The sequence below is a fragment of the Dipteris shenzhenensis genome, chromosome 7 (assembly GCF_047967505.1).
Source record: "Dipteris shenzhenensis isolate YYH24624 ecotype China chromosome 7, Dip_SZ_1.0, whole genome shotgun sequence".
NCBI classification, from domain to species: Eukaryota; Viridiplantae; Streptophyta; class Polypodiopsida; order Gleicheniales; family Dipteridaceae; genus Dipteris; species Dipteris shenzhenensis.
In genome coordinates, this window is record NC_141602.1 from 43,479,472 (window position 1) to 43,505,063 (window position 25,592).

Consider the following 25,592-nt stretch of genomic DNA (forward strand, 5'->3'; position numbering starts at 1 on the left):
TAATCTCTATTGTAAGCAAAGCAATCTCTTCTCCCACCTATTTTCGATGCCTCCCACTGATCTTTTTCTGTTTTGTTTGGTGCACATGATAGCATCCAAAATTGAAATAAAGTCGTATGTGCGTGTGTGAGCAAAGTGACTATGCAAGGGAAGCATGTACAACGAGTACAACTTACGATCCTCTACATAAATGGGCATTTCCCCGCTTAAGTTGTGGGTCATCCTTCACCTTTGGGAATGAAACCTAGAAGATAGGCCAAAGGGAAGAGGAAGGAAATATACAAGCACTCCTTGTAGTTGGTCAAGCCTTCGAGATGGCTTGTAGTGTAGCAGAGATGCCTTGCCTTAGGAGCTAGAGATAAGGAAATAACCAAAGTTGTTGAAGGAAGAGAACCTCACAGGCCTCTCAAAGCTCACTCTTAGAAAATGGTATTTCCCTTAGAGAAATCTCAAAAAACTCTAAAACTTGCAAGAAAAATGAATGAAACTCAACAAAAATTCAAAACACCCTAGATTGAGCTCCATGAAGTGGGAATGGAGAGCTTCTTGTACTGAAACAAAGAAGAAGATGAGCTCTACCAAAAGAGCTATTGAAATGAAGAATATGCCTCACACACGAGGGCTTGTTGCCTTGATTGAGCAAGGGTGTGCGCTCTCTCACAGTAACTCTCTTGCAAAGAAATGAACCTCACTCTTGGAGATGGAGGATGCCTCATAGAAGGAGGGCTTGGTGCCTTGACAAGATGCAAGGGCTTGGGAGCAACCTTGGCTTTGATACCATGATGAAGTGGAGAGAGAGAGAGAGAGAGAGAGAGAGAGAGGAGTGCACACGATATAGCTACTTGTACACTATGTTGTATTGAACATAAACATGAATCTATACATGAGTACCCCTTAGGGTTAGGGTTAGGGTTTGCCCTATGAACCCTATCTAGATAGTGCAATTTACACCATCCTCAACATCATGGCCACCCATGGAGTCGTTTTAGAACACATTGTCTCTCAACATGGAATTGCAACCGACATTGACAAAACCAAAATCATCATGGAATTACCACCCCTACATAATTCAAAAGGATTGCAGGTCTTTATGGGTCATACCAGCTACTACAAAAGATTCATCTTGCGGTATGCCATGATAGCCCACCCTCTATACAAGTTGTTGGTGGAATTCTTTTGTACGGAAGAGCATGACCTCAACGTGACCAAGCCTTTGAACTTCTAAAATAGCGTCTAATCACAACACTGATCCTCATAGCTCCTAATTGGGATATTGATTTTCATGTCCACAAAGGAGAAGGCTAATCAAAAGGTTAGTCCAAAATCTCTTCATTCAAGCTACAACTGCTTGTGAAGTCTAAACATTTTCATTTTAGTCTCTCCCCAACAAGCATCTAAATCTAAATCTAGCTGATAGGGCAACGCACCATTTAAGATAGAAAGAATTATCACAATTCTTATAAAGCGCTTGCCTGAAATAGTGACCCTCTCTTTCCCGGCATTTTCACAAAAAAACACAAGTAAAGATCACAGTTATAGAAATCTGGTAGACTATACGAGACAAAGGACCGTTAAGAGACTCAGAGAAAGTCCAGATGAATTGGCAACGATTGATGATTGACAGAATTCAAAGACGGCATCTTGGCATCACTTTCCGGATGGTATAAAATGTTGGATGCAAGCATCATTCCATTCAAATGAACTCCTAGGTATTATGGAATATTTTGCAGGCATTCAAGGATCGATGACGCAACATGAGCTCGAAGGGTTGTCGAGTTTTCAGACATTCATGGAATTTGGGAGAGATGTTGGGTGATTTTCAAGTAGCTGTTGACTGCCATGTTACTTTCTTAAGAACTTCAAGTAGAAGTTTCCATTGGTCCCGGGTGTATATTGTTTACAATGGCATTATCTTCCTTGATATTGGATTACTACAAGATCTTGTATATGGCAGCACATTTATTTTGTCTCGCCATATGTTTCCCTGTCTAGAGATCTATGGCCTATGTTTTCCATCCCCAATATATCCACATGAAAGATAACTTCCTTTCTTTCAACTCCAATGCATTTTGCCAATTGACAGAACAAACCCCCACAAACAGAATTTCTACAACAAAAGTGCAGATCCTCAGTAATGGTGCATATGCAAGTTCATATCATAATATTTACATGAAGATCTCGCACCACAACTTTTCATGACTTTCCTCTTCTCTGAAACAAAAATACAATGAAGACTTGGTAATCCGTGAACACCACATTCTTGGAGCTACTGGTGAGACTTTCGTTTCTTAAATAAACAGCATCTCAAAAGAAAATAGATCCTTGGTAATAGTCAGTGAAACCAAGTTTTCTGTCATACCGGTGAGACTTTAGCTTCATATATATCCAAAAAGTAGATGGCATTTCAAAAGTGTCCAGCAATTACCTGGAATTTCCTTGTCAATGCATTGTAGCCATAACCATAATCTACAACCTGAATCATTTAACCATGTGCAAATAAACAAGATTGGGCTGCAAAACGTCTTGAAAACACACACACTCAACACACATGCTGATAAGATTAGATTATATATAGTATTGCACATTAAGATTTCTCCAAATTAAATGTACAGTCAAAATGGAACAAATAAGGACAAGGGGATAGGAATGGAGGAAAGAAAGATTTATTAATGTCTGCTGAAGGACAAAAAAGCCTATGAGACCAAACAAAAACTGAGTCCAATAATGAAGATACACCCTCCATGGAGGGGACTGGGTGTCCAGCACACCTCCAGATCACTATTGATGATGAAAATGAAAAGGAAAAAGAGCTAGAAATGGATGAGTGAGAATTGGAGGTGGCTCCGAAGGCTCCAGCCATGTCCCATCCTGCCTTGTGTCAGCCATGAGTAGTCTAAGCATGGGCCTGACTAGGGTCCCATCGGGAGTCCTAGTGTCTCTGGCACATACAGATCTGTTGCTGGCGTCACTGGATCCTCTCCATGGGAGATATTCGTGGGCAATGTGAGATCTCCTGGCATCAAGATGCCACAATTAGTACCTCAGGACGGGGGGGCGCCTACAAGGCTTTTGTCTAGTCTCTTGCAGACTTGGCATGCGTGGAAGTCCAGGTCCCGATCTCGACAAGTCCCTATCAAATCTTCTCCTATAAAGAAGTCTACGATCTCCTACTGACGAGGCCAGTGATCCACAGTATGTCTCATGAGTCTAGACCTGAATCAAGTGCCCTCATGTACAACGAGTCCGGCGTCTCTAATCTGGGTCAACCAAAAGACTCTGTCTTAAACTGATGTATGGGCCAGCTATATATGTGTCTGTTTTATGTATGTTATCAAGTACGTACTTCAAATAAAATGGAGCTGCCCTGTGCCCTCCCTAAGCTGATGTACTAGATGGTTTTCATGTCCCATACACTCTCTTGGTCTCCCGTGGACGTTAATAGACTTTCTTTCTTTCTTTCTACTCATGTCTATGTATCTATGGGGTGAAAAGACAATGATAGCTCCCTTGGATCTTATAGTATCTACGACACTGCATCAAAACATGCTCTCTGCCTCTATCTCATGTGTATCATAGATCTCTAGGATGTCATGTGGCTGCGATCTCTCATCCTGCCTTGACCAAGAATCAGAGGAATCACGTCCTAAGCTGTTCCATGGTAGCCGTACTTCATGTAACTCTGTAGGTCTTGGGACCTATATGAAACCATCCTTGCTGAAGTGGAGGACTTTCTCTTTGTAGAAGGCTTGGCTGTGAAGGGGATATCTATGTCCTACAACATATAGATCATCCCATATGATCTAATGGATATTCTTGTGAGAAAGAGAGAGAGCAACAATGAGAGCAAGAAACGGGAGAGAGAGAGAGAGAGAGAGCTGAAAGCTTAGTTGCGAATAGATGAGTGTGAAACTAATACAACTGAAGGAGTGAGATAAGGTTTTGTCCTAGTGGCAAAACCTTAGTAGTCACTAACCATAGTTAGTGGACTAACTACGGTTAGGGGGAAAAACCTCTTAAAGAGGGAAAAGTACCCCTAACTAGCTTATTAAATTACATTGGTCACTGCTGAATTATATCTATAATTCTAACACCCCCCTGTAGTGCCAATGTCATGTACAAGGATGATTAATCACCAAACAATTTAAATTCAGGGCACTGCGAAATGCCTCAAACTTTTCACGTGGAAGTGCTTTGGTGAAAATATCTGCAACATTGTCATGTGTGGACACCAAGATCATACTGATCTCTCCTGCATGCAACTTCTCTCTGACGTAGTGATAGTGAACCTCAATGTGCTTCGTGCGAGCATGAAACACTGGATTCTTTGCCACTGCAATGGCACTCTGACTATCAGTGAGAATTGGAGAAGGACCCTCCAATGACAGATGAAGATCAGCAAATAGAAGACGCAGCCAGACACATTCAACTGTTGCTGTGAAAGATGCCCTGTACTCAGCTTCACATGATGAGGTAGCCACTGTAGATTGTTTCTTGCTCAGCCAGGAAATGCAAGCTTTACCCAAAAAGAAACAATTGCCACTAGTGGACTGCCTAGTGTCATAATCACCAGCCCAATCTGAATCACTGTAGGCATGCATCTGCAAGTCACCCCCCCGGGAAATAACAAGCCAAAAGACTTCGTGCCCTGCAAATAACGGAAGATGCACTTAACTGCCTGCCAATGCATAGTTTTTGGGCTGTGCATATACCTGCTCACCTGAAATATTGCAAACTGAATATCAGGTCTAGTGTTGCAGAGATATATGAGGCATCCAACAACTTGACTGTAAAATGTGGCATCAACTGATTCTCCTGCATCATGCACTGTGAGTTTCAGCCCCAGCTCCATGGGAGTGGCTATGGGCTTACAACCATGCATGTTAAATCTGTCCAAGAGTTTCTGCATATACTTGGACTGAGACATAACAGTGCCACGTCTCTCTTGAGAGAACTGGATCCCCAAATAAAAGTGAAGCAGCCCCAAATCTGACATGTCAAAGTTGGTCTGCAAATCAGCTTTGAAATCTGCAATATTATCTTCATTAGACCCTGTGAGCAGCAAGTCATCAACGTAAAGAATGATGACTAAAATTTCCCCCCCATCCTTCTTGATGTAGAGCGTGCTCTCAGTAGGACTATTGTGCAGCCCCTTGCTGGTCAAAAAGGCATGAATCTTGGCATACCATGCACGAGGGGCCTGTTTCAGCCCATACAAAGCTTTATTTAGCTTGCATACCTGAAGTGTATTTTCTGAAATTTCAAAGCTTGGAGGTTGTTTGACATAAACCTCTTCCAACAAGTCTCCATTCAGGAAGGCTGTTTTAATGTCCAACTGATGAACATTCCACTCAAAATGTGCAGCCATTGCAATAACAGATCGGATGCTGGTCATTCGGGATGTAGGAGCAAAAGTCTCCTCATAATCTATGCCCTTTTTCTGAGCATAGCCTTTGGGAACCAGCCTTGCCTTGTATCTGTCAATGGAGCCATCTGACTTCCGTTTCAGCTTGAAAACCCATCGTGTACCAATGGCATGTTTACCTGGTGGCAAGTCTACGACATCCCAAGTCTGAATTTTCTTAATGGACTGCAATTCATCGTGCATGGCATTCATCCAATGCACATTGTCCTTTGCTTCTTCGAATGTTGCAGGATCCTCCTCATCGAGAAGAGTACCTGCATATGCTGATTCCACTAAATTAGGACCTTCCATGTGCCTTACTGCACTACGAGTCCTGCCAGGTAATGGAGCATGAATCTTACTCTCCCTAAGAGTCTGTAACAGCCAATTTGGGACTGTTTTTGCTGCATGTATGTCTGCAATTTCTTGCTGAACCACCTGTTCCACTGCCTGTGGACGTGGCAAGACATCCTGTGGCTGAACTAGAGCATCGGGAGGTGGCTGTAAATTCTGATTTGCATCAGAAATATCAGCAGGGGCAATAGTAGTAACCCCTCAAAAACATCCTTTGAAGAAGAAGGCATATGAAATTCAGCCTGAGTGTGAGCTGAATTTTCTGCAAATGTCACATCTCTACTGACAATGATCTTGCGTGTAGCAAGATTGTAGAGACGGTACCCCTTGCTTTCTGCACTGTACCCAACAAATATGCACTTCATTGCCTTATCTGACAACTTATGCCAAAATTCAACTGGCACATGAGCATATGCAAGGCATCCAAAGACACGGAAATGATCCACTGAAGGCTTTCTCCCATTCCAGACTTCATAGGGAGTTTTTGTTTTCAAAGCCTTAGTGGGAGACCGATTTAAGATGTAGTTGGCACACATTAGACCTTCAAGCCAGAATTTGTGAGGCATGTGTTTGCTTTTCAGCATACATCTGTCCATCTCCATAAGAGTTCTATTTTTCCTCTCAGCTTTGCCATTTTGCTGAGGGGTCAGCCTCACTGTGAGCTGATGCACAATACCCTTGCCTTTCAGAAAAGCATCAAAATCTGCAGACAAGTATTAGGTATCTCAAGAGGTGGCAATGCATCAACCATAGAGACCTTCTGACGTGTCTTCAAGCTGTTGTAATGCATGTGGCCATATCTGGCATGCCAAACTCTGCATTCTGCATGGCAGCAGTAGGAGTAGAAACTGCAAGAGCATGGGCATCTTGCCTAAAATGCACCCTTCACAGGCATCTTGCCTAAAATGCACCCTTCACAGGCATGTGGAGGAGGTATCTCAAGAGGTGGCAATGCATCAACCATAGAGTGCTTCTGACCTGTCTTCAAGCTGTTGTAATGCATGTGGCCATATCTGGCATGCCATAACTCTGCATTCTGCATGGCAGCAGTAGGAGTAGAAACTGCAAGAGCATGGGCTGCTCTTTTCTCAAAAGTATCAAGCTGAAAAAGCCCACGCAGCAGAGTACCAGATAATCTAAAGGCATAATCATTTTCTCTGTCTCAGACAGCACATTTGTCATCCTCAAAGATGACCTGAAATCCAGCCCTGTTAAGAGTGGACACTGAAAGGAGATTCTTGGTGATACCACGCACATACAAGACATCTGAAAGTCTGAAAACTGAGCCATCAATGGCGATAAGCTCAACTTCTCCTGTACCACGTACTGAATATGACGAGTTGTTGGCACAAGTGACTTTCTTACCAACGGGAGGTGGATGCAAGGAAGTGAAGAGACACTTCCTGGAAGTGAAGAGACACTTCCTAGAAGTGATATGCTTGGAGGCACCGTTGTCAAAACACCATGTATTCAGTGTTTGATTGACACTGAAAGCTGACACATCCGTGAAAGGATCATAACTGCAAGTCAAAAAGGCATATGTATCATCATTACAAGTGGCTGTACTATCCCAAGCATCTGGAGCAGCCAGCCTAGAATCTGAAATGCAAGATAAAAAGGCATAATCCTGTCCAACAAAGTTGGCTGCAGCATCCCCACTGTCAGATGCATGAGGAGCTGAATCTGAAACAGCCATACCGGAGCTGTTTTTCTTCTCTTTTGCAAGCCTTTTCATGCATTCTGCAATGTGATGACCTGGCTTTTTGCAGTAATGACAAAAACCCTTCTTCTTGGGCTTACTTGCATCATTCTTAGCCTTGTATGAAGGCTGTCCTGACCCACTGGAAGGCTGATTTACTGATGTCTTTGCTTGTCCCTTTCCTTTTGACTTGAACTTTGCGAGCATAGCTTGTTCACTTGCATGTGAAGCCAAGTTTTTCCTGGTCTGCTCTTCCTGAAGCAGAAGTCCTATCAACTCATGAAAAGTGAGAGGATTTGCACCCCCCCTCAATGATAAGTTCAGCGAGGTATGAAAGCTGAGATAAGTCTCAGAAAGAGAATTCAGAGTGGTGGTAATCAGCTCTGAATCAGGAATAATCTCATCTATGTTCAATAATTGCTTTCTGAGATCCTGTAGCTTTGTGAGGTGGACTGACATGGAGCGTCTTCCATATGTGTATTACTTAACTCTCTTTTCAAGAAAGATACCCTTGCATCATTACGGGCTGCATACATGCTTTCTAAGATATCCCACGCTGCCTTCGAGGTCTTACACGACCGGATATGCAAAATGATAAATCTTTTCACTGAAAGAGAGATGCATGACAAAGCTAAGGCATCCCTTGAATCCCGTCTCTTTTGTTCTGGAGTGGTGGCTACAGCTGCACCAACAACCTGTCCTGCAACTGCACCCTGTGCACGACCTCTTCCACCTCCTTGCTGGGGAGGGGTATTAGGTGCCATACGTGCTGGTCGGATCTCACCCCCATTCACATAATCCCATAAATTGCGAGAAATCAGAATATTGTGTACCATAAAACTCCAGAGGGAGTAGTTGGTACCATCCAACTTGTCTTCCTGTGAAAGACCACCGAACTGGAAATCATTCTGATTTTGATGGGCCATGTCTGAGAAAGAGATTACAGCAAATACAAAACTGAATTCCCTTGCTGGGAATGAAATGCACAACTCCCAAAAAACACAGCCAAGCACTGGCTGAAAATGCAACTCAGATTTCTGCAATTTCTCTGTCAGAAATCTATCAAAGCATCAAAACTCTCCCAAAATCTGCCAAAAGTGCTACAAAACACTTACAGAAAGGCAATGTGAACTGAAGTCTCTAAAATTGCTCTCCCAACACAAAAGCCCCAAAATAGGCCTCAAACTGCAACCAGAAAGGGGCAAATTGATCAAAAGCCCCAAATGTTGCAAGAATTGCGCTGTCTGCAAAAGCCCCAAATTTCACTGCGAAAATGCAGTGTAATCACAAAATCCTCAAATTTCTGTAAGAAATTGTACTACAAAACTGAAAACCCCAAATTTCGAGCTTGAAATTGCAACCAGAAAGGGGCAAAAGCACAGAAAGCCCCAAATTTTGCAACTTCAGCAAAAAGCCCCAAATTTTTGGGCTAAACCAAATGTGACTGTCATAAATCTGCCAAAGATGTACGGAGGACTCAGGTGTACGGCGCCACACGTGCTGTACGGACAATCTGTACGCAGCTGTACGAATAACCGTACAATCTAGCGACGACTTGTACGGCTCTGCTGTACGAGTTGTACGGCTCTGCTGTACGACTTGTACGGAACAAAGCTGTACGATGACGATGACGATGGAAGCGGGTACTACAGTTGTACGGCGCTGCAGACTTGCTGTACGGAATGCACGGCGAACATACGAAATAGTACGGAAGGCAACGTAGGTACGGACGATCAACGCAAGTACGGACGAGCAGCGCATGTACGGACGAGCAATTGGAGCAGGGAGCTGTTGGGCTGGAGCTGGAGGCGAATGTGCAGCAGGAGCAAGAGCAAGAAGAACCTAGGGATTGATTTGAGATCGTGGATCCAACCACTAATGTACATCAAGTATGGACTGTATACGACAGCCATAAGTGCATGATGAAACACTGAGTCTCCCCAGGTTACGCTATGGCTGAACCTGATGATGTCCACTACACTGGGGCAGGACCGCACTGATGCATAGGTATCCTTGTGCTGAGAAAGGAACTGATGATCGGAAGATGTAGTGATCACTGGATCCAAGGGTGGGCAATGCGGCATGGCTGAGCCATGCTGAAATGTCCTACGCAAACAGGGTCCGAGCAAGATCTAGGTGGACAGTATGGTTTCAGTATTATGAGTGACTATCATGAGATTGAAACCGTGCTATGTATTGTGTTTTTAGATGAGGAGTTTGGGCACGTTCGTGGATTCATCTACACTTACTTGGATCAAGTAAGACAATTTGGGTGGATGGATATAAGTCAACATAGACTACCATTAAGGGTTCTCTCATCATCTATGCAGCTTGCAACTGAGGGAGATGAGCAGTGTCGGTTTGCATGAGTATCCAGATGGTTTCAATCGCAAATTGTGTCTATTGATCATTTAACACCATATGGGCACTCACTAGATGCCCTTTTCTACATTTGACATAGCAGAATTGTTAGAATTATAGATATAATTCAGCAGTGACCAATGTAATTTAATAAGCTAGTTAGGGGCACTTTTTCCTCTTTAAGAGGTTTTTCCCCCTAACCGCAGTTAGTCCGCTAACTATGGTTAGTGACTACTAAGGTTTTGTCACTAGGACAAAACCTTATCTCACTCCTTCAGTTGTATTACTCTCACACTCATCTATCCGCAACTAAGCTTTCAGCTCTCTCTCTCTCTCCTGTTTCTTGCTCTCACTGTTGCTCTCTCTCTTTCTCACATTTGGTATCAGACCTTTTTACACCAACATTGGAAAGCCTAGTTCTTTTAAAAAAAACCTTTGGATTTAGGATTTATTTAAAGAAAATTATGCTCTTTGCTACGGGGCGCAAATTCCTTCTATGCAGGATCTCCTGTTCGCTCCAACACTTCTCATGACCTCAGCCGCACCAGAGCTGTGGAATTGGCCACATGCAGTCTCCAAAATCGATGTCAAGCAAATCAAGAGATATTCAGAGAAGCACCCAAATCTTAATCTGGTTGGGTAGATTTAGAGCAACAAATGTTGATTAGGAGCAGGGCAGTAAGCCTGCAAAACCGTCTTGGCAAAAATATTGAAGGGATCAACTCCATCATGCACAGCCACTAACGTCATCAGTGCCCACAAGTGGGTGTAGACTATAGTATAAACACATGCTCTCACACATACAAATCCACACACCCACACATACTTGAGCATCCATTTATACAAAGGTCTTTGTACTGAGTTTCTGTCAGCACTCCGGAGGTGAAGGGCAGACTCAGCCGTTGACAAAGACTAGCACTAGAGGACAAGTGATGATATGAAATGAGATGTTTGTGTGGAGAGGTCTCGCCACTACAAGCTCTGCAAGAACAAAGTCATGAATGGTACATCTCTTCCCCCAAAACATGCACAATAGCATCATGACCTGTAAACTCTTGAATCCATTCCACTCATCTTCCTAGAGATCCACTGCCCAAAAAGCCCCCCGCCCCCTCGCACACACATATAGAGCTACTGGCCGGACTAGAGAATCGAATTTGAAGTGTGCTTGGAAACATTAGCTCTCTAGCCTACTAAAGAAGCATGCCCTCTAGTTGGCCATGCCTATGCTGCCGGTTTCATGGTGAACTTGGGACCTGTGAAATAGAAGACCGTGTCTCTATAATAGGCATGTGTCTCCACCATCTTTGTCTCTATCTCCATCTCCACCTATCAACTGTCTTAGCTCGATGCTCTCCCTGAAGATTGACAGTAACAACCTTTGATGGTCCCAATGGCTTAGTGACAACTATTGCAGAAGGTGGAGGCCACAAAGGTGCAAGACGTTTAGGATACACAGGAGATATATGAAGAACAAGAGGTACATAATTCTAGTAGTGAAGGTGGTGGAGGTAGATGCACAGGAGCTATGGGAGGTGTAGGTGGAAGTGGAGATTGTGGTGGCTCAGGAGGATAAGAGGCTCTAGAGGTCTAGACACATGACCATCAAGAGGGTGGCTAGTAGAAGTTTTCCCCTATGTTGGGAAATTCCTCTCATGACAGATTTGGATAATCAGGATAGGACCTGCAAAGAGATTCTCTGTCTCTCTCAAAGACTCTCTCGAAGTAAAGTCTCTCTCTCTTGCAGCAGAAATCTCTCAAGAAGGCTCTACCTATTTCTCTCTCTCTCACAAATCTCTCAACATAGATCTCTCATGAAACTTTTCAAGAGAATAAACTCTCTCAGAAAAATGAATGGCTCTTTTTCTCAAAGTATCTCACTCAACTAGAATGGAATGAACACCTCTCTTTCTCTCATGGAAGAAAGAATTTTCAATGAACGGAAATGGACGGAATTTCTTCCAAAATGAACAGAAATTTTCTCTCACTCTACGGAAGTGAATGGAACACTCAATCTCTCTCGATCTCTCAATCTCTCTCGCACTCTCAAGGACAGAGTACGTCGATAAGAGAAATCAAGAGATCGTGAGATTTAACTCACAAACACAATAAGGGCATTGGAAGACTTCTCGCAACTAATTGTGGCAGTGATTGGAGCAGCGACGAACCTATATATGCACACGAAGATCAAGAGCTTGGTCCTTTTGTCCGAGCAGTTCTTGCTCATGAGAGTCGGTTGTCTAGATTGGTCCTAGTGGTTGTTACAATAGGGCAGCTGCTCATGTGTAGGGTCCTTAATCGAGTCAGAGAGTTGTGCCATATATGATCATTGGAAAGGCAACAAATCTGGTCGGGTCGCACCTCGTTTTGCAATAGATTTACTGTGTATTCCATCTCATGTTCTGCTGGGTATTCTCATGTCTCAAACATTTATTTCGATGTTATGATTGAGTGCATAAGCAGAATTCATATGATAATTCACAGGGTCATGATTGCATGAATAGTTTGTTTGATTTTATGTGTCGTAAATACAAGGAAAGTCATCATATGGTATCAGAGCAGTTTTGACGTGGGAACTTGGAAACATGTTTTGAGGTTTTGTTTCATTTTCACGGACTGATCTCGTAAGGGAGCAATGGGAAAAGAATCCAAAATGTAATCTATGTGGGTCTTGGGGTGGCTGTGAGAGGAAGCAATTTTGCCATGGCCAAAGGTAAATGACCCTACCTTGTTATGCTAACACTATACTAGCAAAAACTCTATGTGTGTATTCAATGGTCTGTAAACAAAATGAGAAGTAACCCCTGCCAAACAGCCTGAAAAACGTGACTGTGACATCCAACACCCCCATGTAGGTAAACACCCAGTCTCGAAGGGGCCTCTGCTCAGGAGGAATAACCCAATGAGCTGTGTCTCACAAAATCCTCCTTTGCTGCATCAATAAAGTGCACAAGGTATGGAGGGAATGTAACACGGACCTTGACTTCCTCAAGCTGAGTGACTTGAGTGGCATTATTGTCCTCCATTGTTGCAACTTCGGCCAACTTGAGGGTGAGAAGCTGCTGCTAGGAAAAATGGAAAAAGATATGGATCACTACTTGTGAACTGCTAAACAAACTACCTCCTGCGGACATAGAAGTGCAAGAAACAGCCACGAGTAGCCAAGAAACAGCACACAGTTGCGCTCAGCTACATTGAAGCATGTGCTGCCTGCATGGAAGACCAGCATGGAGGATTGTAGCATGGCTGCCATGTAAGAGATTACAAAGATATGGTGTTGTAGGCATAAAGTCAACCCTATGGTTGACCAATAGTACTTGGGTACTATATATACCAAGTACTTGTATTATTTCATTTGAACATTTCTACTGGAGCTTTCTTGTGTGTGCACTCTTGCTCACTTGTGTTCACAACCTATCTCCACTTTGTTCCTACATTTGGTATCAGAGCGCTTTCGTCTCTAGAGCCCATTCCCGCGCTTGCTTCCAGACTCCCGCAAGCTTGGTGCTCCAATGCGCGTTCGTGGTTCTCACATTCAGCTCTCCAGCTTTCATTTGAGGTAGCTCCAACAGTCCAGCGGCTGTTTTTTGACCTTTTGAGCTCCGATTTCAACGTTTTTCAAAATTTCTGAGCTACCCGCATACAAACAGACCTGTCCCGCACCATTTCAGGCGAGAAAAAAATTCTTTTTTGTTCGTACAGTTGTACAGACGTTCGTACAGTTACGTGACAGTGCCGGGAGTCTGTACGACTTGTCAGAACCTGATTTCGAGTCCGTACGACTTGTTAGAAGGCGATTCGAGCAATTTTCGGCTATTTGTCGGCATTTTTGCTCAGATCTGGACTCTTTTCAACTCCAGCCTCTCCTGAGTGTGTTCCAGCAGCTCCAGGCGTCTCCATACTTCTACAGGCTCTTTCCTACACATGTGTTGTGTTCAGAAGTACTCCCGACAGCTTCATTTAGCTCCAAGCAGCTCACTTCAGCTCCTTTGTCATCTCCAGCTTGCCCACACAGTCAGTGGACTGTTTTGCAAGTGTTTCGGGCCAAGGTGCACTTTCAGTAAGTGTTTTGAGCTGTGTATTTTGCTTCAGGACTATTTTTGCAACCCATACTCTTGCACTCTCAGGTGCATTTGCAGATACTCTGCATTGTTGGGTGCATTTGCAGTTACTTTACAGTTGTGGATGCTTCTGAGCTCCATTGGATGCATTTGAGCACTCGTGGGTGCGCTATTTCAGATTTGGGTTGTGCATTTTCAATTTGGGATTGCACTTCAGATTGCAGCAAAGTGCAATGATTGGTTTATGCCATTTTTGCAATGATTGCATTGTGCAGTCAAAGGCATTTCAGAGCAGCTAGTCTTACTTTGCATTTGCAGCAAGCATTTGTTTGGGATTTGCAGGCACATTTGCAGCCAGTTGTACTTTTGGGACTTGCAATTCTTTTTGCAGGTACATTTGCAGCTTGTGGGTATCCCATTTTGCATTATGTCGACTCTTTCCGACAGTTTTGGCAATTTGTCCGAGGGTGACAAGCTGGATGGACCAAACTATGCCTTGTGGTCATTCATGCTTAAGAACATCTTGGTTAGTAAGGGCTTGTGGGATATTGTTAGTGGGAATGAGGTGAGGCCAGCAAGCTCATCTACATCCAGCACAGCTTCTTCGGGTCAGACTACAGGCAGACAGCAGACTGCTACAACCCCTCTTGCTAGTCCCATAGCATCGACGGAGGAGCAGAAGAAGTTTGTCCGCCGCAATGCCCAAGTGATGTTTTTGATTGCCACAAATATGAAGAGGCACATTATGAAGACTATCAAGTCGTGCAAGGATGCAAAGGCAGCATGGGAAAGATTGGCAAACATGTATCATGTTAAGAATGAGGCAAGGGCCATTGCCTTGACAAATCATCTCAAAGATCTCGAGATGCAGGAAGGCCAGGCCATCACTGATCATATTGCCAGGATCATTGATCTACGTGATCAGCTCGCAAGTATTGATGAGAAAATAGAAGACAAGAAGCTCGTCTCTATTACTCTCAATAGCTTAGCGCCCTCATATGGCACATTCGTCACTTCATTGACCATTGTTCTCAGGGCAGCCCCACTCTCGTTCGATGAGTTAGTTGGGTTTTTGTTGCCGGAAGAGGAGAGATCCTCAAATTTTGTCAAAGCCTCGTCAGGGTAAGCAAGCGGGTGGAAAGGGCAAATTTCAGACCAAGTTTGAGCCAAAACACAGCCATACAACTCAGCCCAAGAAGAGGAATGCAAGTAGCTCAAGAAAAAATCAGAAAAAGGGCAAATGCAATTATTGCAAGAAGCCAAGGCATTACATCGCAGAGTGTCAGAAAAGGATTGCCAATGAAAAGAAGAGGCAAAGGGACAGCTCTAGCAGTAATTTTGTTGCCCCCATTGAAACTCGTGCTTCAGATGCACATGGTGAAGCTCATCTTACCCAAGGTGATAGAGATTTTGTGTTTGCTGCATTTAATGAGAAGATGGATGCCAGGGGGGATTTAAATGCTGAAAATCAATCAAGGGATGCTTCCCTTGTTGCAAGTGATACATGGTATATCGACAGTGGTGCTACTAGCACATTACTCCTCGCCAGGAGTGGTTTGAGAGCATCACACCTGTTCATGGCAAACAAGTTACATGTGCCAATGATGCTTCTCAAGACATCATTGGAGTTGGGCACATTCCTATTCAGCTTGATAATGGGAAAGTTAAGTATATCCGAGATGTTTGGTATGTTCCATATTTGAGGCAAAATCTGATTTCAGTTTCAAACATTGCCCATGCTCAACATATGTTGGTCGAATTTCAGGATAACCAATGCAGGATCAAGGATCCGAAGAAAGGGTATGAGGTTGTAGCAACAGGCACATATGACAGATGCTTATACAAGCTTGATGCTCAGCCTTATGATCAGAAGCTATTGGCTGTAGCAAACACTTCCCAGGCTGATTTATGGCATGCCAGGTTTGGACATGTCCATCACAGGGCATTGTCCTACTTGTACAACAATAATATGACTCAGGGAATGCCAAAATTACAACAACCAGTAAAAGAAGTGTGTGAGGGGTGTGCACTTGACAAATTGCATTGCTTGCCATTCAGTAAACAAGGCAAGAATTGGGTCAAGGCAACCAAAGTGTTGCAGATAGTGCACAGTGATGTATGTGGCCCCATGACTATTCCCACGCATAGAGGAGCAAGGTACTTTGTGACCTTTATAGATGACTTCCCCAGGTTCACATGGCTTTTTCTCATGAAGGAAAAGTCTGAGGTGTTCTATTGGTTTCAGGAGTTCAAAGCTATGGCTGAGAACCAAACCAATTCTAGAATTAGAACACTCAACTCAGATAGAGGGGGAGAGTACATGTCAAATGCATTCCAAGGATTTTTGAAGCAACATGAGATTAAACATTACTTGATATGCCCTTACACACCACAACAGAATCCACTCCCTGAGAGGAAGAATCGTACTCTCATGGAGATGACGAGATGCATGCTGAAATTCAAGAGAGTCTCAAAGGCTTTTTGGGGAGAAGCAGTCGTGACAGCCACTTATATTCAGAACAAATACCCTACCAAAGCTTTGGTTAATGTGACTCCATTTGAGGCTTTGTATGGCTTTAAGCCAAAGGTTAGTCATTTCAGAGTTTTTGGCTCAGTGGCATATGCTTTGGTTCCAGATGCACATCGGACAAAGCTTGATGACAAGAGTGTCAAATGCATGTTCGTGGGGTATAGCACTGAAAGCAGGGGATTTAGGCTTTATAATCCCGCTACCAAGAAGGTAATAATCAGCAGAGATGTTCTCTTTGCTGAGAATGAGTACATGCAGCCCACTAGTGCGGACTTGCCACCATACGATGACACCCCTTTGGACATCATCCAGTTTGAGGATGATGAGATAGAGTCTCTTGATGCTTCCCCTTCTAATTCTCATAGTTCAGATGGCTTGCCACATGTTGAGGATGGCTCTCCCTCAAATGTTTCAGATTTGCAGCCAATTAATGAGAATAGACCGCCTCATGTTTGGAGGCATTATCAACGTCGTGAGGCCACTAAAGATGTTGATGCAGCCCCGAGTGGTACAGCAGATAAATCTATTCCACGTTGGGCAAGGTTGACCATTCAAGATGCTAAGGATCAGCCTACTTTGGGGAAAACCAAGGCCAGCACTCAGAAAAATCAGAAAAAGGTCAATTTTGCTTTGATGACCTCAGTGATGGAGGCTGAAAATGAGCCTTAGAGCTTCAAGGATGCTCAACATAATCCGGCATGGCAGAAAGCTATGGAAGCTGAGATTAAATCCATTGAGAAGAACGCCACATGGGACTTGGTTGATGCGCCCATTGGGAAAAATATGGATGGCACGAAATGGATTTATAAGGTGAAATACCATTCAGATGGCACAGTTGAGAAATACAAAGCCCGTTTGGTTGCCAAGGGGTATGCACAAGAGGAGGGGATAGATTATGAGGAGACTTTTGCTCCAGTGGCCAAGATGACCACCATTCGTTCTGTCATCTCTCTTGCTGCGTTTTATGGTTGGTTAGTGTACCAGATGGATGTCAAGACCACTTTCCTCAATGGAGATCTTAAAGAGGAGGTCTATGTACATCAGCCCCAAGGTTTTGAGGTGAAGGGACAAGAGCACAAGATATGCAAGCTCAAAAAGGCTCTATATGGGCTGAAGCAAGCACCTTGTGTGTGGTATCAAAAGATACATCAGTTTTTTATGTCCCAGGGCTTCGTAAACACTCATACAGAGCCAAATCTGTATGTTCTGCAGCAAAAATCAGAATTGGTCATGTTGGTACTATATGTGGATGACATTATACTCCCTGGCAGTGATTTGCAGCAAATTACAGCAGTGCAGTCCGCTTTATGTCACAACTTTGACATGTCAAGATTTGGGCCTATTGCATTATTGTCTTGGCATTGAGTTTTGGAAGACCCATGATGGGATTTCTATGTCACAGACAAAGTATTTGAAGGGGTTGCTGCAAAAATTTAACATGGAGAACTGTAAGCCTGTGGCTACTCCATTGGAAAAGGGACTCAAACTGAGTAAGCATGATACTGCTGAAAAGTTTGATGGCACTTTGTACAGGCAGTTGGTTGGCAATTTGATATATCTATGCTCCACACGGCCTGATATTGCCTACGCCACAAGGCTTTTGAGCCAGTTCATGCATTGTCCCACGATCATCATATGGTTTTTTTCCCCATGAAAAAGACCTTGCTTCCAGGGTAGTGGTTGTTGACCAGGTTCTGCTGGCCATCGGCATGGTTTGTTGCTCTTGTTGGTGCCATTCTAGGGATGGCATCACTCATCTCAAGAGGCCTACAGGGAATTTTCTATGGAGTAGACTAGATGGTACAACAAACACTATAGCCAAGGTGGCTTCGAAGACTTTGATTCTCCCCACACGGGAAGGGGGTATTAATATCATTGATCAAGACGTGCAATGCAGGGCTTTCCTTTGCAAGGTTGTGGTCAGGAAACCTATGCCTGGGCAAGTGCCATGGAAACATCTTTTTATTCGATGCATATAAACCTGTACTCCTCCTTTGGGTGGAGATTGGATGGGTAATACCAAGTGGATCTTTACATCAACCCGTCTCAAGTCTCCTTCCACCCTTCTTATGGCTGCTATTCTAGAAGCTTTGGTCAGATTTAGGCGTACTCTTCAGAGAACTCTCCCTTCCCCTCTAAAAGAGATTGATACAAGGCCTGTCATGTGGAATGATAGCATACGTGATGAGCATTGCAGATCACTTGGCACTTCTCATTATATGCAGTGGTCTAGATAGGAGAGAGGCCTTGCTTCTTTCGTGGGATCTTAAAAAGATTTCCAAAAACTTTCAAAGGATCGTAAAGTTACAATCATTAAGTCACCTCAGAGGAATTGCAAGGAGAATTCAGCAGATCAACGCAGACATCCCTGTGGATTGGGTTGATACAGATGATAGGCCTATTTATTGCTCCACTTGGATGGGGACTTTCTACGGGACATGTATTCCACCCATGATATTCTCTTGGGAGTTTCCTTTGAGCCTATCAGGATCATAAGGTACGTGGAGCACAACTCGACCCGCTTCTTCTCTCTTTGGGCCCATGGAGAATTCGGCTCTACGGAGGAATCCACATTAAGTTTTTACAGTGAGACCACGGAGAGTGGGGGTGGATTCATGCAGGGCACCAAGAAAATAGTCTCCCCATCTTTCGCTGCATGGTCAGCAATGCCAAGAGACTTTAACTCAGTTGTAGAGACTAGAGACCATCCAGATTCCTCATTGAGAGAGTTTTCAAATTTCTATTGATCTTCAAAAGAAAATTTGGAAGAGGCTTAAAAAACCCCTCTAGAATATAAAAATTACGCTTTTCTTTTGGCTTTCTATTTACAGAGGGATTGCAGTAAACCCGTGGAGGTCCAGGTTTGGGACTGACCCTACATGTCCTCGATGAGTTTTTGCTTGTGGAGTCTATTCAACATTGCCTATTGGATTGCAGATAGGTGAGATACGTGAGGCTCATCTCGAAGGGGATTGCTAGGATTTTAAGCACTTTTGTTACATTACCCTCTCTGCTTGGCTCTCTCTTTTGGGGCCTCAGGTGTATTATGAGAGGCACGACTCTTCTTGGGCTCTTTAAATTCGTCGACACTTCATGTAGTCTTGCTCTTTGAACTGTGCTTCTAGGCACACTTCCAGCAACATTCCTTCTAGGGCACTTCGAGGCACACTTTCAGTGAAAAGGTAGTTGTTTGACACACTAGTGAGACCGATAGTTTCACTTAGCAAGGGGAGCCAATGGAGATCGTGCAATCCTATACTTACTTAGGGGCAGTCTTCACATGACTAGTGTTCACATTGGTTACCAAGGCACGGCTTACACGAGGTCGAGGAGCTCTAGCCCGACTAGAGCGATTGTGCTTCTAGGCACACTTCCAACGACATTGCTTCCAGGCACTTCCAACCACACTTCCAATGAAAAGGTGGTTGTTTGATATACTAGTGAGGCCGATAGCCATGTATGCAACACCCTTTTGGGGAGTGATCTCTCGCGAGTCGGGGGCTAATGATTGGAGGAGATTTGAGAGGACAGCTGATTATTGGATCTCAAATGATTCGAAGTAAACTCTCAGTTTCATCAAATAGCATAAGCAGAGTTCACCATGACACCACTCTAAATCGATGCTAAATTTCAGACAATGACATACCTCCATAGGGTTTGGGCCTTGCCTAGCCAGAGACTACCGAGATTGGCACTAGAGTCATCTAGACGACTAGTAGATAGAGGGTTAGCATGGCCTATTATGCACGTATATCTACATGGTTTGGATCGACTCCCCCCCTTTTAGTACAATTTGGATGCCTCGTCTCCACTAGTCCCTAGAGATCAGATCAACCATATCATACAATCCAGCTCTATATGTCAAGGACTTTGTTTTTTCAAAAAGATTACTTCATTAAGTATGAATGAAAACCGCAAGAGCAAGCTCTAATGCGGGATTACATCATGCTATGCATGAGACAAAAACCAGCTCAAAAAGAGCTAACAAAAATCCAAGGTGGAGGCTGAAAATGCCACCTCAACCCTGAAGGAGACTCGGAGAAGAAAGGAGATCCTCTCCAAACTCTGAAAAAAGTATCTCTCAGCTGTAGCTGCTCTGAAGGATCCCTGCATGCTCGCCCAGATAGCCATCAATGTGTGTATAGACTGGAAGGGTAAACTTGGGAGCCCTCCATCGCCTCCATACATCTGGCCCTCCAAATATGCCAAGCTACAAAGAATCTCCCATATGTGTCTATCGAGGCATGAGCAGCTCTGAAAGGAGTGAAAAGAACATCCTAGAGAGAACATGACTCCACAGAGTGTCATCGTATAATGAAGGCTGAGTCTGAGTCATGTCCCTCGGAAAATACCTAAGGGCCAGTAAGAGATAACCATGCCACTGATCCCCAAGTCATGAAGAAGGGTGCTCTATGAAATATGCTAAATATCCTAGCAACACCCTTTCAGATCGTCCTCGCCTGTCTGCACTCCCAAAGGCAATGCTGAACTCAATTACTATGTGACATCGAGGACAAGTAGGGTCAGTCCCCAACCTGGATCTCCACAGGTTCACTACAAGCCCTCCATGAATAGAAAGCCAAAAAAAGAGAGTGATCTTTCTATTCCTGAAGGATTTCTAGAGCTGCCTCCAACAGTTTTTCTGCACCTCTACAAAAATCTGAAAACTATCCCAATGAGGAGCTCTGGAGAGCCTCCAATCTCTGTTGTTGAGCTGAAATCTCCTAGCATTTCTGACTGTGTAACGAAAGAAGGGGATGCTCTTGTCTCAGTGCCCTTCATCAATCCATTCCCACTCTCTAGGGTCCCATTGCAAGAACCTAATGGGGGAACCCACCATATAACCAAAGTCTCCAAGACCCAAGTGCCAGGAGAACAGGGTCAAGATCAAGATACCACTGTGAGTCCGTGCCCCACTCCATGTAACCTGCAATCCTAATAGACTGGAAAGCAACCTCCAAAAGAATATCATCTGAGGAGTCTACCTCCTGACTAAACATCAAAGACAAGGGTCTCCTCATGTGCATCCCGCAAGGCAATAATCTGTAAAGGACTGCCCCGTCCCCGTGAAAGCTCCCAACCAAGTGGACTCTATGATTGGCATGTCATCTGTATCTATCCACTCTACTGGTATGGCTGCCTCTATCTGATGCATCCTGACTGCACTCCCTCTGAGGTGAGAGTCTCTAATCCTCTGGAAGCTTCCTAAAAGCCTTCTACTTAGACAGATCAAAGAGCAGGAGATAACACTGCCAAAGGAGATAGAGATTGACCAGACACAGCACCATGTCACATATTTCTACACATTTGAGTCAGCCCCAGCACACAGTGGAGTGGAGGAGGAGGAGGTAGAGCTCATATGAGGGTAGAGTGGATCAATGGGAAGAGACGATGTGGAGGTGTGCAGCCAGAAACACAAAGACCACGCACAGTGTAGAGGGCTAGAACATGCACGATGGAGGGTCCAACCTATCTGGTTCAAGGGACCATCAAAGCCGACGTGTCACTCTCAATATGACACCCACTGGGTACAGAGATCAAGAAGCCTTCCCCCTTGGGCAGCTAGAGACGACCCATGATGGAAGCGAAATGAAGCATCGTAGGTCCTCCACTCTGGGTGAAATGTGTGACTACTCAGATAATGGAGAAGAGGTTGATCCCCTTCAAAAGCATCTGCAAAAGAGTATCCCTCTCGACACATGACCAAATCTCTGACCTATCTCATGGATGCACGGTAAATGCTCTGAATGAAGCCCAAGAAAGTATATGTTGGCCCCCAAGCCAGCCCCCAAAGCTCAGAAATCTTGTTGTCCCTATACCCACTTGGCAAGAAAGCCAATCGTGTGCATTGGTCCATAGGGCTCCGTGTTGAGACCTCCTCTAAATGCTCTAGTCTATCGAACTGAATGCGGTAGTATCCTTAGCCACGGGAGAAAACTCTGATAATGCAGGTAGTAGAGCCTACTAAAGCTGCTTAAAGGTCATTCTTCAAAAGACCTAGAGCTAGTCGATCACCGGTCAAGCAACACGCCAAAGAAGAAGGCTCCATGGTAGAAACTATGTCCTAAAAAAATAGAAGGGTTGCAGGGGAGAAAGAAAGAAAGAAAGAAATTTTATTAGAGTCTTCGGAAGACCGATGGGTCTATGAGACTGAAAGAAAACCTGATACAAATCCCCGTAAGGGTGGAGCTACTAAAACGAGCATCATCACCCGTGCTGAATCCTAAGTCTGATCATACATAATCAAATACATCTGGGTATGACACTGAAAAGAAAAAAGACTGGAGCGGAACGTAATCCTCCGTATCTCATGTCGCCCTGACTGGTGCATAGCTGGTGATGGGGCACTGGCGTCCGTAAAGGGGTCCCGTGCGTCTCGATCTCCTGGAGGAGGTTCGACGCAAGACCAAAGCCATCATGACTCCCGTGGGACATATCCCGGGTCTAAACAATGAGAAGAATGCCAAGAACTAAACCAGTTGGGTGGGGTTGTGTGTGACTGCAATGGAGTCCTTGGGCTGTATAGACGTTGGTCAGTTTGGTTCTCTCTCTATTACAAACCATTGATACCAGTTGGAAGCGTAGTCTTAGAAGAGGGAACAGCTGACATGATGGGATCGGGATCATGAGTAGTCGTCACCAACGGAGGTTCTGCCAAACCTCTACTCCAAAAATAAATATTGTTAAGTATTCGCACAAGCTAAAGGGCTGTTGGGTGGAGTTGAGTCCACAAAGACTGGTGCAAACAATGCTGATGTCACTACTGATGTAACAAAACCTAGCTTAAGAGAGGCCGTAGGAGTAATGCTTTCACGTTTTTCTAGATTTTGGCATGCTTCTTTCTTTGAGAGGAATCTCTAGAGCTGGGTGCAATTGCTGAAACCCTAAAATGTCATGTCTTACGAGAAATGCAAGCACCAAGAGCCAAATGAGTTCTCAACCCACGGAAGTCTGTGAACAAATCTGAATCTTTTCCCCACAAAATGGCGTAATTTCCGATACTTTCTCCTAGATGGGGAAAGACGTCTTGTTGCTAGAGTCACCTCTTTTGATGCAAAATTTTTCTCCACAAGCAAAAACGTGTATATCCGGGAACCAAGATTCAAAGATGTCAGGCTTTGGAAATCACTTGGGAATAGAAAAGTCAGTCTCTTCTTTTGACTTCCTATTCATGGAGGGTTTGTAGCAAATCAGTGGAGTAGTATTTTTGGAGCTGATCCCTCTTGTTTGCACTGCTTATCAACGGATGAGTTAATTCAGCACTACCTCTAACTAATGGTTGCTTTTGGTCAGTGATAGCATAACAAATAACTCTTCCCATTAGTTATTCCAATCAACCAATTTTGGGCGACAATTTCTTCACGTTTTTAAAAGAGTTTTTACAGTTTCTACAGTCCTTTGCACACCACATCATATGTAAGAGTGTCTCGTACTACTAGCCCACTCGTAAGTGGAATGCTAACTAATGGTCGCTTTTGGTCAGTGATAGAATAACAAATAACTCTTCCCATTAGTCATGCCAATCAACCAATTATGGGCAACAGTTTCTTCACGTTTTTGAAAGAGTTTTTAGAGTTCTTACAGCTTATACAGTCCTTTCCACACAAAATCATACCTAGCCTATACCATGGGCATCATTAAACCTCCATGTCATTGCAAGGCTTTTTATTTAAAACTAGTTTTATAACTACCTTTCTTAGGGACAACAAAATTCATGACTGTTGACATCATCATGTCAAAAGAGTACAGGCAACAAACACCATAAGTTAAGTAAAATACTTTTGCTTTGCAGGGAAAACGTTTTACTTACTTTGATGAACCGTGTGTCTTTCAGAACCTGGACACACGACTTTTCACCTCGAACTTTCTCTTCTTTTGTTAATGGACGGACACGAACAAATACGCTTATGTTATTTCCTTTATTATCACAAGAAGCATCTGCTTTTGTGTTCATCGAGCCTAGAAAAGTTCCATGTAACTTGTCAGTTTGTAGTTGAAAAAGGGGAAAGAGATTGACAAATACAGCATGGCATGCACCCTGCCATGTAAAATCACATGTGACTATTCCATCCACTTGCCAATGAAATTTTGATTTCACGTCAAATAAAGTTATACAAAAAATGATGTCCACTTGGTGTATACAAATTCAATACTTGTGAGAACCCTCAATGGAACATCATCAACATTATGTCTAACTCGAAAAGGTTTTTATTTTGTAGAAAGTTGTTATTCCACACCCAAACCTGTCCTACAACAATCATTCCTCCTTTACCCCACAATTCATGTATACATTAAGTGACTTGCCCAATGTCAGAGGCATCATATTCTAACATTTGCAACAACCCCTTCCACCTCTCATAGTAGCCCCTCGCAAACGGCCTCCCCTGCTCCTCACCAACAGCCTCCTCCCTAATCTCTCCCACCCCAAGTTGGAAACATGCTTCTTGAAATCTCCTGGAGCCTCTACTTGAACAAAGAAGATCCCAGTTGCTGCCTCAACATCCTCTCCGTATGCAAAGAAATACCAACCGGAGCGCCCGAGAGGGCAGGGGCATCGTTGGCCCTCAAGAGCAGATTTTCTCTCTAAACAAGAAGTACGAGAGCTAAAGTTACAGATGGCATCTCTGGTAGCCTGAATCCAAGACCTTGAAGGGCTCAAGAAGCAAGCCGTATCACTGAGGTAATGCAGACCTGCAAGGCTCTCCTCCTACCCCTCAATTAGTATACCTTTGTAAGACTAGAATAAGTCCAATCATACAAATTTAGAATTTTTGTTGTTCTAAACATGAAAAATCTACAAAGAAAATAAAAGAGAAAATGAGAGAGAAGAAAAAAGAGATAAACAAAAACTTTTAAGAAAAGCAAAAGGAAGACATACTTAGCAAGCAAAGCAACACTTATGTCGTCATCAGTACTTACCCCTCAATTAGTCTCTACAATCAAGGATCTTGTACACACAAAAGTGCAAACAATCAAGAAGAAAGTGATTGTAGAGTTGGTTACAAAGGAAAATAAGATTGACTTTCAGGCTGAGATTAAGGAGCATGAAGCCAAATGCAGCAATACATTGAAGATCAAGATAGGCCTTCCTGAAGGCTGGTTCAACGAGGAGGATACATACAGTGAGAACTCTAGCACACATCAAAGCAGCCATGCCAAGCATTGAATGACCAGAAGAAGCCACAA

The 25,592-nt window shown here is 43.7% G+C and overlaps 1 protein-coding gene across 4 annotated transcripts in view; it reads right to left on the reverse strand.

The window, feature by feature from the left end:
- Positions 1–25,592, reverse strand: part of LOC147900382 (kinesin-like protein FLA10) — a 211,085-nt gene that overhangs the window by 171,181 nt on the left and 14,312 nt on the right. For 3 of the 4 annotated variants that reach the window (XR_015541330.1, XR_015541329.1, XM_087377302.1), the window contains exons 2-3: positions 24,217–24,365; positions 2,426–2,473 (exon numbers count right to left, since the gene is read on the reverse strand). Coding sequence is in view for 1 of the 4 variants with exons in the window: in XM_087377302.1 (XP_087233428.1) it covers positions 2,426–2,473; positions 24,217–24,365 (197 nt within the window). In the remaining 3 variants the exon portion in view is untranslated. The remainder of the gene's footprint in view (positions 1–2,425; positions 2,474–24,216; positions 24,366–25,592) is intronic. The other variant, XR_015541331.1, reaches the window with a different exon arrangement.